Source organism: Microchirus variegatus, assembly GCF_963457635.1.
Source record: "Microchirus variegatus genome assembly, chromosome: 15".
Taxonomy (NCBI): Eukaryota; Metazoa; Chordata; class Actinopteri; order Pleuronectiformes; family Soleidae; genus Microchirus; species Microchirus variegatus.
In genome coordinates, this window is record NC_139816.1 from 13,950,756 (window position 1) to 13,969,506 (window position 18,751).

At 42.0% G+C, this 18,751-nt stretch overlaps 1 protein-coding gene across 1 annotated transcript in view; it reads left to right on the top strand.

Moving 5' to 3' along the window:
- The window catches only part of myripb (myosin VIIA and Rab interacting protein b), a gene marked incomplete at both ends in the record, with an annotated part of 98,698 nt that overhangs the window by 37,948 nt on the left and 41,999 nt on the right, over nucleotides 1-18,751 (top strand). The window contains one exon of the mRNA XM_083901546.1: nucleotides 7,496-7,717. Within this exon, the coding sequence (XP_083757672.1) occupies nucleotides 7,496-7,717 (222 nt within the window). The remainder of the gene's footprint in view (nucleotides 1-7,495; nucleotides 7,718-18,751) is intronic.

Genomic DNA, 18,751 nt, shown 5'->3' on the forward strand with positions numbered 1-18,751 from the left:
GAATAGTCCAGAGCACCCATGTGTCTTTATGTGTGTGCATGTCTGCGGTCATCCACTCATGGTTGCCAGCCTGCGTTATGTAGACTATGTGTGTTTACGAACATGCCTCTTAGCTCAATGGGTTGGAAAATTCATGTGATGCATGTGTGTGAAGAGACGGAGCGGGTCTTTATGTGTGCTCGGTGATGCTGCAAGAACGAGTCCCTGCGGCAAAAACTCCACATGCACACAGACTCGCACATATAAGATCATCCATCCATCTTTCTAGCACTTTATCCTCCCACATGATGGTCGCGGGATCTGCTGGTGACAATCCCAACTGACATGAGCCGGAAGGCTAGGTACACCCTGGATAGGTTGCCAGTCCAACGCAGGGCTAACATATAGAGACGAACAACCATTCACTCACACCTATGGGTAATTTAGAGTGTCCAATTAACTTCTGCATGTTTTTGGACACACAGCGAGAGCACAGGAGCACAACTCCACACAGAAAGGCCCGGATCAGGACGCTAAGCATCATTCTTCTTAAGGCCACATTATACTTGACCCCTCGAGCCTTCAAACTTCTCCGTCGTGGTGACGGATACGCACTGCAATTTTCTGCCCGATCAGTAGGGATCGCTACTCAAGGTTGTTGTGCTTTTGGCTACAGTGAGTAATCCGTCCAATAGAGAAAGACTGTTGTTGTCGTTGCAGCTGAATAACATTGAAACAGTGGCCGTTTCTCACTTTTCTGTGTCCCGGAACGCAGTTTTAAGATAATCTGAGGTGAGAAATTAGCCATTTAGAGTCTAAACATGTGCTGTGTGTATTAAGATATGAGGTATTTATAGTTTGGCAGCGACGTTGTCGGCGGTGATCAGCTCCGCCTCTGTGGACGCTTGGTGCGCACTGTAGCCGGCGCAGAGCAGCGTTAGCTCGGCCTGTCCTGAGGACCAATCGCAGCCCTTGCCGTCTCCGTTGTCCCTTAACGGAGTGACGCAAAGGCTCTCCGACAGGCTCTCCGTCGACGCAGAGGGCTCTGCGCAACCTACGTAGAGCACTTTACGCAGGAGTATAAATTGGGTTTTACTGTGAGGCAACAGTGCTAGCCACATTTCCACTGGTCAAAAACAGAAAAACCTGGCTTTTGACACAGTGGAACCACCACAGGTTCACCCGCGTTCACATATCCCGGGTATACCTACTAGTTTTAGTGGGTATACTGAGAAAGGAGGCAGAGCTTCACTGATGGCAGACTCACGTCCACCATCTTCTGCGTCTCACGAACACTGTCCTCAGAATGAGAGGCAAGAAGTTGAAAGAATAGAAAGGGAAAAAAAGACATATTGGCACGAGAAAAGACAGCAAGACTGTTTTTCTTTTTATTCTTGGAGCCCATGAATAAATCACACCAAGGCCTCCGCTGAAAAATGAACATGATTGATAATGTATGGTGTATAAATTGGATAGACCTCTTCAAAATACAAAGAGGTTTGCACTGTTTTTATACCTGTGAAATATAGAAATATAAAGTTTCCACAGCCCAAAACTACTGGACTGATGAACCCATTGTTCATAGTCACAATATTGATGTCAGTTGATCAGGTCTGTGCAGACTATTAAATTGTCAATACCTATTGGATGTATAACTGTTATAGTTGTGCTGATACCAAAAACTGTACTATCACATGACACCTTTGCTATCTTTCTTCTAGAAATAGCTGACATTTGACACACGATTTTGATTTGACATAAATTATTTTCAACATCTTAAAAACTAAAGTAATTTCCATCAGCCTCCGTTGCATTCTGAGCTTTCTTCTAATGAGCAAATGTTCACGTAATACACCAAAGCGTAAAAACCGCGGGCTAACTGTAATGAATTTATTGATTGCTCAAGGGAATCTCGCTCTCTTTACTGCCTACCAATTTTGAGCTTTCATGGGTTTAATTGCAGACGTTGTTTTGTGTGTTCGCTGATGAACGTGTACGCGGTTATTTGACATTAGGTGTCAATAATCCTCAAATCCGGCCGACCCTGCTCTTTCGGTCGGGTCATTATTAAATCAAAGTGAACCAGATGATGAAGTAAATAACCTGCAGTGTGGAGAGTGGAGGGATCCTCCGGATGTAAACCACAGTTGACATGCTTTGATGATTATGCATCTCCTTTTAAATCATTCATCTTCTTGAGCGGTCTTCAGATGGAGTACCGGTCAGGGAAATTTGCCAACCCTCTCATCTGTCATCACAGAAGACACTTGCTATGATTTTCTGACCAAAGTCTAGGGAGTGGGAGGGATTGTTCATTCCTTAACACCCTCTCAGAGTCTCCACTAACCTTTACCTGCATGCTGGCGTGGGGTAAATATCACAGAAAAGCTCCCTCCTGAACTTGGAACACAAACCCAGAACAATCTCGCTGTGAGGCCACACTGCAAACTCCTGCGACAGCAAGGAGTCTTTCTCCGTTTATCACTTTTAATATTCATTGATTATCTTTAGCAGTATTTTAGGCTAATGAGGGGAATGTCATCTCAACTCTTCAGCCTCCATACACATGTGACTCAATCAACATCTTAGTTATCTGAGCATCAGTAACACTTTACCTTGAAATTTATGACCCAGTTCCCAGGCTGCCACTGCATTGCAGAGGAGAAAGAGGGTTGAGGCTCTCTCCAGTCGGTGTCTCCGCTCTCTGTTGGATGTTGGCGTTTAAGCCGGATGACTGTGGAATTTTGTCTGCACCCAGCTGGGGCTCAAATGCAAAATTTGTGCTTCAGAAAAGCCATCATTTCATAATCTTATTTCTTTTTTCTTTCCCACTAAATACATTTCAATTCAAACAGAGATTATATGAATGAACACACACCAAACATGCCGTGTTAATATATTAATTCAGATTGAATAACAGCAGATTTTACTTACACACACACACACTGAGATACACACACTCTTTTATCTACACAGATGTGGGAAGGCAAGATCTTAACACATTCAAATATAAGTACCTTAAGCACTTGGAAAGCCCACAATCAATTCACAATTACCTAAGTGCATTTAGCTACTGTACGCTTGAAAATGCACATCGACCCAGATAAATAAATACGACCACAGAAACACTCGACACTCACACACAGGTTTGCGTTTCTCCTGACATCTTATCCCTAACTTTCACCATCACCAGTTAATATCTAATCTAACCCCCAGTTCTTCACAAATAAGGTCCTGCCTCATTAAGACCAGGTTTTGGTCAACATGAGGAATTTGAGGAAACACGGCGTAATACACTGAGCAATTGCTGAGTAATACATCAATTTTGAGAATAAAACTGCACTTCATTCTTGTGAAGCCACGCTGCAACTGGACCTCAAAACAAGATTGTCTTGATTACAAATCTGGCTGTAATATAATTCTCCTTCACTCAGAAACAGGACTCAGTCTGCGTCAGCAGCAGGAGAATTGTGGTAAGGGGGGGGGGGGGGGGGGGGGTTAATAGATCTCCAGCATGAACGATATTTATTTGACAGGCTTTTCGGAAATACATTCCATGTCATTAAATCCAGATATTGTTCCGTTGTCCTGTTGTTAAATTGCAGAATAAAGTGTTTTTTGATGACTGCGCTTTTTCGCCCCTCTTAAACCCTGCGTTCATACACTGCAGTGAGTCATTTGCATAATCAATAGATTTTAATTGAAGAGTTTGGTTTCTTGTAAACTTTCACTATACAGTACACAAAGTCCTTTGAGTGCACGGGCGTTTAATTTATCCAGAGCTGTGCCAATAGATCACTCTGGCGTTAAATGCCAGACTCGAGTAATCAATGGTCTGATAAACATGATACATTTAGCATCGAGGCTTTTTATCCAGTAAATATGTGGCCCCTCTTTAATAGCCTTTATTTTGAAGTCAACCTGACATTAGGGGCGACACAGGAGAGAGAAAACTGGCTTTGATCACAGGTGAAAATAAAGATTTGGCCCAATTTTTTCATCTGCCTTTGCTGTTTAAACTGTATTATATAGGAATTCTGAACAGACGATATTTGACTTGTACTTGCACACGGTTGGTGTAGTGGCTTGCACTCTTGCCTTTGCTGCAAGAAGACCCAGGTTTGGGACCCAGTCGGAACAAGTGCGTTTTCTGCATGGAGTTTGCATGTTCTCCCCGTGTGTGCGTGGGGTTTCTCCTGGTTCTCCGGTTTCCTCCCACAGTCCAAAAAGCTGCAGATTTGGGGATGAAGTAAATAGGACATTCAGTCTAAATTTGACCATAGGTGTGAGAGTGAATGGTTGTTTGTCTCTGTGTTTCCCTGTGATGGACTGGTGGAACTGTCCAGGGTGTACCTCACCTATTGCCCTATGTCAGCTGAGATTGACACAGCACCCCCCCTGTGACCCTCATGTGGAGGATAAAGCTGTAGAAGATGGATGGATGGATAGTATTGTGCTTGCTGATGTTCCATGTAGCAGAAGTATTGATTTGATAGTTGGAATTATACCAATTAATCAATTAGTCAGTGGAAATTTAGCATGATGAGTCATTTGAATCCACTGGTGTCGATCATTTCTGAAGTTTAAGCAACAGAATTATTAAATGATTTACCAATGACATCATCATCATCATCGAACTACTCAATTTCAGTTCACGGGAATTTACTGTTATTCAATTTGGAGACTAATCTTGTTGTGTCGTGACTTGAAAGTGAGAACATGAATATTAAGTTGCTCACATTCATTATACAATAACCTGATAACCAAGATGTCCACAGCAGCAACGCTTTGCAGGGTTCTATCAATAACAAGGTGTGTGAGCGAGACTGCTGCTGCTGCTGCTCCCCCGCTGTATAATTATTCAATCATTTAATTTCATAGTCATTCGTGAAGCCTTTGATCGTCTCAGCAGCAGCAGCTGAGGTATTTTCTACACTGTAGTTGTTTCAGGTAACGTTTTTATGCACTTTTTGTAGAAATATTTGACCGTCCATCCTCCTTTTAGTATCTGATCTTAATGTAGCATAAAGTAACACACTGCAAATACTTTGATTAGTTATGATTGAATATGATTAGATTAGACTGATTCCACACTGGGGAAATTCACACTTCCTGGCAGCAAATGGGTCAGAAGTTAGAAAATACATCTGCAATAAGATACTATAATTAAATTTAAAATAAGCATTAAAATTAGACACATATACGGATAAAAGCAGTAATGTATATAGTATATAAAAAATGCAATATGAAATATGAAGATATGCAGTAAAGTTTTGAAAATCATGTATAGTTATTTTAACTATGGCTTGTTAACTCTACACATTCATGTAATGGGAAAAACCCCATAACCACTCAAGAGCAAGTCGTGTTATTATGTGTGGGCTAATTGCCCCTGAGGACGCCGCAGGTGTATGTGCAGACATTCTCTCCATCAATAACGGAGATGTGAGTTAATTAGAGGGGACGTCGGGCATGACGAGCGCCACCGTTGTCTGTGGATATAACTTGTGTGTTTAATTAAATGGCTGGAGTGAGCCATTGCCGAACTGGGCTGTTCATTAAAACAGAATCACAGAGACAGAGAGGGGGGGAAAGGTGGATCCTGATCATGACTGAAGGAAACGCTTTCCAGGCAAGACTTTCTTTGAGTTACAGATCTACTGAATATAGTTTGCATACATTTGTTTTTAGATCTCTTTTTGGAAACGGATGCTTCAGCTTGAATAAAAAGAGAGGTTCTTTTATTTAAATACATTTGATTGAAGGCCACTATTTCCCAGCAGCTACAGAATAGCCTTGCATGCAAATGAATGCACTTTTGATCAGGCTGCCATATATTTGTGAATATGCATACTTCTGCCCTTCAACCCCGAGCTTGTGCTGCACACACACACACTCACGTGACACTGAATATGAAATGGTTGGTTCATCTTGATAATATGCTGCATCTAATGATGCATATGAAAAGCAATCAGTGAAGCAGCAGTGGATCTGCTTGAGGAGCAACGTTAATAACTTTGGGGGAAGTGGGAGATTGCGATGCCCTCCTCACCCTCAGCTCCACAACAGCACATGTACACATATTATTACACACGGAGCATTTACAATATACATCGTTCAGCACGTAGTATTGAGGTACCTTTCACTTTGTTGAACGTAGGAATATACGACACACACCCTATAGACTTGTTTTAGCTATAAGGTCATCTGCGTTTGCCATAAGTGGCATCTAATGTGTGTGTTCCTTTAGGCTGCACTCTGGCTGTGTGTGTAGCGTACAAATGAGAATCCTAAATTATTTACACACTGCCCATTTGAGCCAAACTCACTCTCACACCTCACTTCCACAGCAGCAAAGGGTTCAATCAGCGCGCCTCAGCCTCCGTTCACGTCCATAACCACAACTACAAACATGAATAGATGTGTTTTAAAGGGTTTTCCTCTCTTCATTTTACCTTACTTTAAACATAATAAACAGAGTATCAGTGCAAAACATGACATGGTTTTAGGCCCGGTCAGCACAAATCCAACAGATAAAACCCCCATACATAATTTATGTCAATAAATGCTACAGATAGCGACGCTGCTTTATTGGTGAAAACACAGATTAAGAGCAAACGTTCTGTTGTCTGTCTTTTAAACGGACAATAAACTCGCTTTATTTTGTTCACAGTCCAGCGAGCGAAGATTAGACTTGAGAAAGGGGTTGAGAGTATTTTTTTTTTCCCATTACTTGCAAGCGTTGGCTCGTCTACTGTATATTATGAGCTTTCTCTTTGTGAACACATGAAAGCAGACGCGTTCCACTTTTACTTCTGTCTATATTTTCACTTTCCATACAGACAGTTTACCCTGCAGGCTGCTGAAGCTCAACGTGGCTGATCAAAGCAGAAACAGAAAGCAAACAGAGCTTACAATATTTTCCCCTCTTTTCTGCATATTCACATTGTTCTGCTCTGTCCTCCTGCTCCCTCACCGTTGGAGCTTTAAAACTGTCTTTTTTGGACCGGAGCCCAAACACACTGCGTTGACCTTTAACTTTACCCTTACTTGTGTCAATTTTCAGCCATTATACTCTTCCTCGTAACGAAGAATGAACGCGTTCCCCGCCGTCCTCTTCCTCAGCTGTGTTGTGACTGATGTGGGCAAACACGGCATGACAGGTCCTCCTAAATTGAAATGCCAGCTATCACATTAATTCCACAGAATTAGTGTAAGGGAGATATAGAGAGACAGAGAGGGGGAGAGAAGTGTGGAGTGGGGATGGGGTTTTCACCAAAACCCATGACCCCGTCCCCGTCTGCCCGCCTCCTTTCTTGTTTTATTACCTCCTCATTTTAATTTTTATTTACTACAGCCTCTTCAATTATACCACATCAATGTTCTCTGCCGTTTTTTTCACATTTCTACCTCTCGACCAAGCGCTCACCAGCATTCCGCTCTGCCTCCCCCTCCTTCCCCTGTCTTCTCTCTCTCTCTCTCTCTCACTCTCTCTCTCTCCCCTTCTCTCTTTCAGTGAGCTGAAGCAGGAGCTGGCGGAGGAGGGCAGCAGATGCTCCATCCTCTCCAAGCAGCACCGTTTCAACGAGCACTGCTGTATCCGCTGCTGCGCGCCCTTCACCTTTCTGCTCAACCCCAAGCGTCAGTGCCCGGACTGTCAGTACAACGTCTGCAAGAGCTGCTGCGTCTACAACAAGAGGGACAAAGCCTGGCTCTGCTCCGCGTGCCACAAGGGCAGGTTAGTGTTTTCACACACTCACATGCTCGCATATACACACAGATGGGAGACAAGTGTAGTAATAGAGGAATGAATGGGGATGAGAGATACAGTAGAAACTGTGAAGTGGTTGATTAAAGGTTACTAAATTCAATATTATAATCGATTAATCAGTTTGTTTTTTGTAAGTCAGTTTTCAGATTTTTCAGCTTCTTAAATTTTTATTATTTATTATTATTTTCTGGCTTCTTTACTCCAGATAAAAAAGAAATTAAAACTGAATAATTTTTTTTGTGGACACATTTTTTCAGCATTGCTCGATCAATTGAGAGAATAATCGTCAGATTATGAGAACTGTCGTTAGTTGCAGCCCGGGAAGGGAAATAAAAATGGGTGGAAGGAAGGGATTGAGAGCAGACTAAGTGTGTGGGGAGTAGACCGGAGGAGACAGATGTGAGGGGGAATATAGTGAATGGGTGACTTTGACGGAGGATGAATGTATGATGGGTGTTTTTAAGGATTCCAACTTCCGATCGGTGCTCATTTTTCCCCTGACTTTTTAAAGATCAATGCTGGCTGCACAGCAAAGGAGGAGGGAGAAGATATGGGTGCAATAAGAGGAGGCAGTGAATGAAAAGGGCGTATAGAAGATGGGAGGAAAGTGAGGGAATAGTGTGAAAAGGGAACATATACAAAGGGAAGATGATAATAAAGCATGTGTCAGTTTTTATTTGCTCCAAGCATTTTGACTTTTTCTGAAATCTTGCTTTACTTGATATATTATTTTTATTCCAACCCCTTGGACACATGCCTGCTACAGAAGTAAGACAATGAGAACTTGCATCTATGATTTATAGAATGAGAGAAAACATAATCCGGAGAGTGGAGGAGGCTGGGGAATGTGCTACAGCCAGTTGTATTTGCAAATGAGCTCTGTGTGTGTGCATACATGCATGTGTCTGCTCAGGCTGCTTATGCATGCTGTCCAAAGCCCTGGGAATTGTTCTCATGCTCCCCGACTCACCATTGGATGAATATTAAGCTTTCTCTGTCTGGACAGCAAGAGTGGAGTGTTTTAAATGATGTGGTACTGGAGTGTTTGAGGATTAATGACTCAATTAATTGACTGATTTGAATCTTAGATATGCAAATATGAGTGTTTCCCATAGCAGAGCTTCATGCTTTTAAAAGCTAATGGATTCCCAAAATGATAATACAACACTTGGCAGGTCAACAGGTGTGATTGTGCAGCTCTGTTGTGATATTTAATGCAACTTCACAGGAAAGATAGAGGTAAACACAGGACTGACATCAAATATGTGTCGCCCCACCACTTATTTCTTGCCGTCACTCGCCACTAGTCTTTCTCTCTTTCCGTCTGTCATTGATTTTTGCTGCATGTTGTTTTGAGTTAGACCCTCTGCCTTGAGTCCTGGTGAGGAGGTGGGGAGGAGGGGGAGAAAGTGTGGAGAGTCGGATGAGGAGGAGGAGGAGGAGGGAGAAAAGGGATGATGGCAGTCAACAGTGGTAGCGAGGTTTGCATCGATCACCCCCCCCCCCCCCCTCCGCTCGCCCATCCCTCCACTTCTTTGGCTGTGTGTGTCTCTGCCTGGGGCTCTGTAATGTTCTCATTAGGGGTTTAGACTGAGTCACAGATGGGCCTGGTGTCACTATACTGCTGAATACAAGCCAGGTTTAAATACATCACTTTTCATTAGTGTATTAAACAGACCCAAATCTGGCTTTAGCATTGATTTTTCTATCTCTCTTGGTGGAGTTGTGTCCGTTGGAATGATTTTTACATACAGCTTCCGCAAGATAATTATTTTTGAAGATAAAATAAATGTAATAGCTGGGGTGCATAATTGCTGGATGCCTAATTGTTGGGAAATAACTTCAGTCGGGAGGAATGCAGTTCTATTTAGAGAGGAGTCATTGTGCCGCGCTTCTTTTTCTCGTTAATGGTCTTGTGGAGGAGAGAATGCATGAAATGAAATGAAAAGTGGGAAGATTTCAAGCTGGAGAAAATGCTCATACCGTATCATTATTCTTCTTGTGTGTGTCAGTGTCACTGTATGCCATTCTTGAGGAAGAGTTTCTGAGGAAATCTAAATGCACAATGTCATCTCATGAGAGAACAAAAACGCCAAATGGTCTCACCGGCTGTCCGTCACGACCGCGCTTGCTCACACGTGTGACGCATTCGGGGGGAAAGCAGATTTTGTAATCATCGCGCACAAGGACAACGTCAGAGACTGAAGTCACCCACGAACCAACCAAGAATATATGAGTGTGTGTGTGTGTGTATATATTCATCAAGGCAGAAACATTGCCTGCATTGATTATGTGTTGGCTAATTATATTCATGAGAAGCAGCTGTACTTGAGACGCCATCGAGTGCTTTGTTAGTGAACATAACCATGATGCTGTGTCTCAATGTTGATGTTATAAGAGGAGAGAACACTTAATGATGTATAAGCTTCTCCAGTCATCGTAAAACGCATACATATGCATGTAAACATGCACCAAACACAGCTTGAGCGAGTAAGACCGGCCTCTGCTCTTTGTTAACACATACTATAATAGAGTTTAATCCTAAATTTAGTTGAGCAGAGAAGTCAGAACAATTTGGCAGAAACTGGAAAGTAATATTTCTCCACCATTTTGGCTTCACAGCCAAAGCAGCTGCAAAGATTGTTACAGGGGAGCGGGAGAGAGAAAAGATGAAGGAAGATGAAGGTCAAAAGAGAAAGGGGGTGGGGGGGGTTTATTGGACAGGGAATGGCAGAGGAGGAGAGCACCTGTCCCAGTTATCTGACAATAGAAATGACATCCAATACTTTTCTTGTTTTCACTCTGCAATCTCAATGTTTTTCTTGAGCTGCGTTTATGCTCCCTTGTCTTCCCTTCCTGCCTCTGTCTTTTTGTTTTCCTGGTCCCATCCTTCATTATTTTCCAGCTCTACCTCTCTCTCTCTCGTATAGTCAACCCCAACCCCCACACATGCACACCTCACCCCACTCTCAACCCTGATGAAGTCTCCATTTTCCACATCACATTTACATTTGAGCGACCGCGCCTCTCTGTGCTTAATCTGTGGAAATGGATTGCCTTTTGCCTCCCTATATAGTCCTCGGGCCATTGTATGGACTGTGTATGTGTATGTGCGTGTGCAAAAAGAAGCTATACACCAAAGTGACAAACTGTCCTTACCTCTTTACTGCTTTCATACTCTCATCCTAAAGTATGACTGCGAGGAGATTATGGCATCTGCTGCAGGAAATACTTTACTGGGTTTGTATTCAAACAAACTGCCTATAGATCATGCACACGGAATGTGACGTTCATGCAGAATGCACCATTTGAATTTGTAATCCGTGCAGGTTAAAGCTGTCGTTTGCAACCTTGAAACATAAACAAATGTTTGTTACATTCAAACCATTGTCAAATGAGTTCACACGATCCCGATTATCAACTCCACACGTCTCTCTGCTTTAGATAAATGCAACATTAAGGTAGCAAAGGGAGACTGAAAACACAAAGAAGCACCCACAAAGTGAATGGGTTATAGGCACTTTAAATATAAAGAGTGGACTTTTTTTTGCTGGTTTTAACCATAAAAGGGCCAAAATGTCCTGTTACTAAGTGATTTTGCCCATTTTTACAGAATAACTTTCAATATTTGCCTGTTATTTACAGTTTACTGCATGTTAAAGTAGTGTCGTAGAATGAAGAAAATCTAAAAGTTTTATTGAGAAAAAACACCGTAGCTTTTGCGTGTTTACCGTAATAACCACACATTGGTTTTGAAGTACAACTTAAATTTTCCCGATGGCCAAACCATTGTGTAATTATGGTAAAGCAGAGTGTGCTTCTGCGATACGCTCGGTGAAAACTTGGACTTTGTAAGGTAACCTTAGTGCATCAAAACTTCTAACTTTGATCAAAAACACTGACGTTGTCTTTTTAGTAGTTGTTGCAGTAGTTAACCCCGGGGCGATTCAACATGGCCTAAAATGCAAAAAGGCGTTTTAATTTCTGCTGAGCACTGCTGCATTCCTTCCGTGCACAGCCTAAATTCTATAATTTGTCGCTTAATACTCTTCTGCAGACACTGACTGTACTGTAAAAATATCTCTGCTTATTTAGCTGACAGCTTACCGGAAATGGACGGCATATAGTCGATTCTACTAGGAAAAAAAACCAGTCATTCAGCAATTTAAGAGATAATCACTTCTTGCCCCCGTCCAACCCTGCACTGCTGCTGCTGCTGCATACTTACAAACACATCGTCACTCAGGTCTGTTAGTTTAGTTCCTCTCAGCCTATTTCTACGTGAAGGACTCGGCATAGGAACGAATTGTGCCATTTTTGTTCACGAAGATCAAATGCAGCTTTAATTTTTCACTCATGGAAGTGAAATGATCGCTCTCATGGCCTTCAAACGCAATGAGCACAAAGCAACATATAAACCTCTTTACTCGCACAAACATGCAGCCGCAGCTGTGACATTAACAGTCTGAGCCTAGGTCATCTCTCACACTCGCATGCCGGTACCACATACCACAGCTGACAGACAGCTGCACACAAACAGGCCGCTTTTAATTATGTGGTCCTTCGTGCGGCTGATGGCGCTGCCGTCTTCTAAAGGCCAAACAGAAGGTGGCTGGCTCGGGGGGGGCACGAGGACGCTCGCGTACAAGCGTGTACATGAACCCTGAAATGTAGGTGGTGGCATGTTTCGCATGCAACCCTCGCAGATGCACTCGCATTTTACAGATATCTCGTGGACGTCACATCCGTTTATTGTCACAAGCAGCAGCCTCTCGGACTCTTTCGCCTTTGTTTGTTTTTTTGTACACGTGAGCATTTAGAGGATCTCCGGCATCAGCAGATTGTCAGTCACAGAGCCTGATGTTCGGTCGAAAAGGATAATCCAGGTAGTGATCACCATCATTTACAACCAGTTCTTCCTTTATATTGCAATTTAACTAAGTGCACATCAGCTGAGATCCACATACAGCATAATATAACACTGAATATGTTATATACTGTTACCCCTCTTTATGGATTGAACTGATTAACATTGTTGAGTTTTATCACTGGAATTAATCTCCTGCTACTTTTTTTTTGTTCACAAAGGTTATTGCTGCTGTAATGAAAATTTCCTAAGCTTTTGAGGTAAAATAGGTCCCACAACTCCTCAGCCATAAAACCCCTTTACTCTCGTCTGTCTGGTCCCTTTCACTCGTCCCCATATTAAAGCTAAGGTGCACTATTTCTTTTCCGAAAAGACCTTTTATGTCTTATTTGTTGAAATCCTCGCCACGTACCCGACGGCTTCAATAAATAACGTTGTTGTGGACAAAAAGAATAAAAGCGCGTTGTCTGTAGCCCTTACAGAATCAATTGTTTATTCTGAGTGCATGGAATGATTGCTTGGCATATAAGCAGTGTGTGAAGCCAATTTTTTTTTGTTTTGCGGCTGTTGTTGTTTAATAAGAGGGCCGACAGCGGGGACTCTGAGACTCCTGAGTGATCTGATCGCACGCTATTAAGTACAGTACGGCCCTGCCCTGAACGTGTCCTCAGATCCGATCACAAGATCCACATTCCGAGGTGGTTTGAAGGACAAACGTGCACGTATCCGAGCTGCATGAGTGCAATTTTGTCCTCAGGGTGATTTAGAGACCGTGTCCTCAGTCGACATTGTCTGACCATTTAGTTGTAGCCACTGACTGCCACGATATTAACACCAAACAGACTTACACACCTCATGTTAAAGAACTGTGTTTGAGTGGATGATTGTATATATTAATTTATATATCAACATTTACCCAGAGGAGCAGCAGACTGTGTGTGTGTGTGTTTAAGAAAACGCCATTGTTCTAATCTCCGTGAACCTCCCTAGCTGCTGTGAGGCAAGCACCTGCAGGTATTGGAGGTGCGCAGAGTCTCAGTGTTTTCTTTTTCTGTCCTCCTTGTGGGGGGGTATTTTTATCAGTGTACAGGAGGGATGTGCCCTACAGTATCAGGCTGCAGATTAAATGCGTGTGTGTGTTGTGTGCGCACGTGTGTGTTGTGTGTGCACGTGTGTGCTGTCACTGGCTTTTTAGTTTTCGGAAGACATTTACATTTCTGTGTCCTTTGCTGCTCTTTGCTCCATTTTCTGTTTCAGTAGCTGGAAGGAAAAATGGATTGTAGAAACTTATTTTTATGCTTTTTTCTCCCCTAAGATGCTCTCATGTGTAAGAAGGCTGTGCTGTTATGTTATAATTTGCAGCATGGCATTGTTGCATTATTACATTAAGACTGCATTCCTCGCATTTAAAGGTGCATTATGTAATAAATCTAAAGCAACTGGCCATAAAATCCTCCTAATATGTCACAGAGACTCAGGAATAATATTCATATAACAAACTGAACTCACCAACAACAACAGTACAGCCAAAATATTTGCATTAAAACAAATACTTTGCAGACTGCAAATCATGTTTACGTTTTGAAATCATGCTTTGGCATGTGGCGCCACCTGCCGCCATCTACCAATCATTGCAGCCAGTAGAGTCTCAGCTGCCGAGAAACCACCGGTTGCCAGTTACGTCAGAAAACAAAACCTAAAAGACCTCAGTATTTTGAATTTGAATGTAGTAACCATTTTTGGCCACATTCTTACATATGGTACCTTTAAAGTTGTGAGTTGTGATTAGCAATATTTGACGCAATAGTCTTTGCTACCTACGGTACGACGGTAGTAGCGAATTCTTTTTTTATAGTCTATCTGGAACAGAGTGGTAATATTATGAGAAAAAATTGATAATATTATGAGCGAGAAGTCTTAATTTTATGAGGAAAAAACGTCTTAATATCTTAATATAATGAGAATAAAGTCGTAATTTACAAGAAAAACATCGTAATATAGGAGCAAAAAGTCTTAATATTAGGAGAAAAATGTCTAATGTATGTGCATTAAATAGCCTTGCAGTTGACCACCACCCGCCGTTTTTCCTCCTCCACAAAAGAGATGATTTCCTCCAAGTCTGTGTGATTCTTTCTTTTAAACTCTCTTGTTTCTTGCACAATGTTCTCCAGATGCTAAAGATAAGTCCAGATCAAAATGTAACTGTAACACAAAATGCTCCACGTTCCTCATCTTGACGCAGGTTGCAGCTGATTTTACTAGAGTAACGATTACGACTTTATTATCGAAGGATTTTAAAATCTAAATGTCTTCAGTTTGGCCCTATAATACTGCGTCGCACACATGCTCCGGGTTTTATAAAGAACTATTTCTCTTTAAAGAGCGCAGAGTGTTGGTGTGTCTGAACATGTCCACGCTTGCAGGAAGCTTTTTCACGTATTCATCTTGAAGAACGTATGTGAGTCGCAGGTGCAGCACTAATCGCTCCATCTCCTTCCGTCCCCCCCACCACTTCTCTGCATCCTTCTCTCGTGTCCTTGTCTCACAGCCCAGCTGACACTGAAGCCAGCAGTTGGTCGTAATTCCCGATGGTGATTTGCACTTTATAGACAGTCAGACGTGGCAGCAGACACAAATGGAGGATCTTGCACACACACAGACACCACACACAGAGACCTCAGTGGTGAGGTCTAAACCACCTAAACCATGCTTGAATTTAACTATTGCACTGTTTTTTGTTTTTTTCACAATCTAATTACTGCTGAATATTCCAGCCTTGAGGCGAGCTCAGTGTGTCTACCTGTATCCTATTGTGTGTGTGAGTGTGTGTGTGTGTCTGCATTTTAACTGCCCCCCCATGGTTTGACCTTTGTGTGCCAGAAAGCATTCTTCTCTATAGGGACTGAGGTTCTACAGCAGGTGATAAATCATTGCAATTCATGGCAACATGCAAGTACAAACACACACACACACACACAGACACACACACATAGGATGAATCTCGAATGTTCACGAATGTTCGTGGGTGTGTTAGTTCCTGTCAGGCGTGGGAATACTGTAAAGTGTGATTTTGCTGTTATGACTCCCGAGTCATTAATGTCTCTCTGACTTCAATGGTCAGCCTCCAGCTCACAGGCCTCCTCATCCTCCGTGTGTGTGTGTGTGTGTGTGTGTGTGTGTGTGTGTGTGTGTGTGTTTGGTGGGTTTGAATGAATCAGTTTCTGATCTAAACACCACTCCATGTCCACTTGACAACTCGGTTACAATGAGGCAGCGCAGCCTGTGGTTTCCGTGATGTGTACTTCCGTGATTGAGCAAACTGGCCGCCGTGAGCCACGTGAATGGGGTCATTCGTGGCTCGCGGCGCTCACGTAGCGGCACAGGGAGGTGACTGGAAAATCTCATGATTCCTAAAGCGGTTTATGCATTAAGTTGGCCAGTGTATCAGAGCACAAGCTAAAAGCTCTTGTTGTTTTTTACTGTGGGTTCGTGGGAGTGGAGACGGAAATGTTAGATACAGAACTGAAAAGACTTGACTGTGGCGGCATAACAGTAACATCTGTCCTGTTCTCTATTGTGAGGTCAAGATCTCATTTTGCTTGAAGCCAAAAACCTTTGGAGACCAATGGTGTGTGTTTTGTGATCTTTGGCACAGTTTATTCCTGATAACTTCTTCTCTTCACTACTATAGTACTGATGAATCTAGCTCCCCTTGTGTTGTTTCTCAGTGTGAATTGATGTAGGATCAGCAGCATTGTCCTGAGGTTACAGAACAAACTGTCAAACAATGAGTTTCAGCAGTTTGGTCCGCCGTTTCCCAACGTCAGACCGAGAGAAAACTTTAAAATAACATCCATAAAACATCGATAAAAGCAAGGAACATCTGGTAATCTAACTACGACTATCCAACGGGTCACTGGCTTCAAACTTGGCAGGCGACTTACTAAGGACAGCAGTGTGTGCAGTGCCAACGTTGGTGGTGTTTGGATAAGAATTGCGAGAGATATCGGTAGAAAGGCAACAGATACTCTTTTAGTAGTAAAAAAAAAAAAAGAGGTTTGTTAGCAGTTGATAAATATTTTAGATGATGGCAAATTTATCCTCTAAGAGATTTATAACTGTTAATGAATAATTTGGAGCTCAGGATTCAGTTATGTTTCAATCACGGCGTCAGAGGTCATGACTTTTTTAATCCAATCGAAAAACATTTATCAAGTAAAAGACGTGTGTTCTCAGTAACTGTCCTGCACTGATTTACTCAAACAGAAATGTTCATGTCCACAGTGAATCTGCCCCTCCCTTCGCTCCTAGTTTTGCTCATGTGAAGAATAACAAATATCAGGAGACGTTTGCTGGTGCAGGGTTGTGAACTGCGTGATTGACAGATCAATGAAGCGGTGCCTGTTTTCTCATTAAGAATTATGTTTTGTGTCTTTCGCAAACATAAAATAAATTACAGTCCCTGCGGTCCACGACAGTAACTTTTCTGAAATGTTCCATGTATAATTATCTGTTCTTCTCCACCTCTTCCTTAACCCACTCACATTTTTCTCTCAGTCTCTTGCGCCCTCGTGACTCCCTCGGGCAGATCACAGAGTCTGAACTCCGTCCCGCAGATATTGGAACTGCAGGATTTTCATACTCATTGCTCATTCCTTCATTGTCAACCCACAAGCCTGCTTTTATGAAAGTGATGTATTACCTCTTTTTTTCCCTCGTATACCTTCGTAGTCCCTCACATACTGTTAACATTCAGCTTTTACCAAGACTAATAGCTGCTGAGAAGGATCAATGGGTGTGGTTTATAAATAGATTTTGTGATTTGTGAAGTAGCCTAATGAGGTTCTTTTTCTTTGTGACGCAAGACTGAGGACATTCCTACGCTAAATCTCCCCCGTTTGTTGAATACCCTTAAATATGATATGTCTCCTCTTTAAAGCGATATGTGTGATTAATAATGAAGAACTTGATGTTATGTATCTATTTAATTTGTTCCCTTTTTCTGACTCCATCATCAATATATTTGATTTTTTTATGAATTTCTCATACTTATTTAATGCTTATATATCGGTGTTATTCGGCCTCATCAGGAAGACGCTTATGTTCTGGGCTAATGTCGATTGCGTCTGTAGGAGCTGTATTTCTCTCTTCATAAGTGCTTAGTTTTCATTAACTGTTTCGTACTGACAATTGTCTTTGTGATTTAGGTGAAAATATACAAGTTTTGCGTGTGTGTATGTGCGTGCGTGCGTGCAGAATCATCACACCCATGGATCAAATGTCAAATTTGGAGAATCTTTTATTCCCAGTTCCTCTTAACTTTGAACTTAAATTCATTCAAATACTTTGAAGCTGCTATATGTAGGTTTTCTTTTATTATTTGACATGGTTTTCCAGGAGCAGGTAATGATGTTGGTCACGTTTCACATGATCACACAACACTAAAATTTGGTAAATTTCTGTGCGAACAATCCTGGGGGTGTGTGTTTTTAGGTCAAATATTCAGGTTTTAAAAATAGTTTTTTCATCTTCTTATGTGTTGTTGAGTCAAAGTTATGATTCATTTCATATTGCATTTTTAGTAGTGATATAAAAACGGGCCAATTGAACTTTGAACTGTGTATTTCCAAATTTCACAAATTCAAGTACTTTTTGCTCGGGTGACATGGTTAGCTTTATATTATACCTGATATTGGCAAGTAAAGAATCAAGTTTAATGGTAAACTTGCATTTTGAATAGTTACTGAAAGGCATTTATTGCATAACTGTTGCATAATGGCATAAATCCAACATTTATTATTATTGCCATACCGTTTCATTTAAGTACCATGATTTAAAACAAAACCCATTTGTATGAAAACCCCTTAAAGAGGCTTTGTTACTGTTGACAAGCTCGTATTTGCATCCTCTGCACGCGCGTAGCATATATCTCACCCATGGACCGAGCATCTTGGAAAATAGAGCCAGTGTAAATGAATAAAAATTTGCGGATTATGCTAATGTCAGTATCCCACTTCCCCAGTTCTCAGGGTCCTCAGATGGCGGTGTATACTGTATGTGTACATACTCATTGCTTCCTCTCCCACTCTCGCTCTCGCTCTGCTGCATATCAATGGTCGCTCATTGCTCCCGGC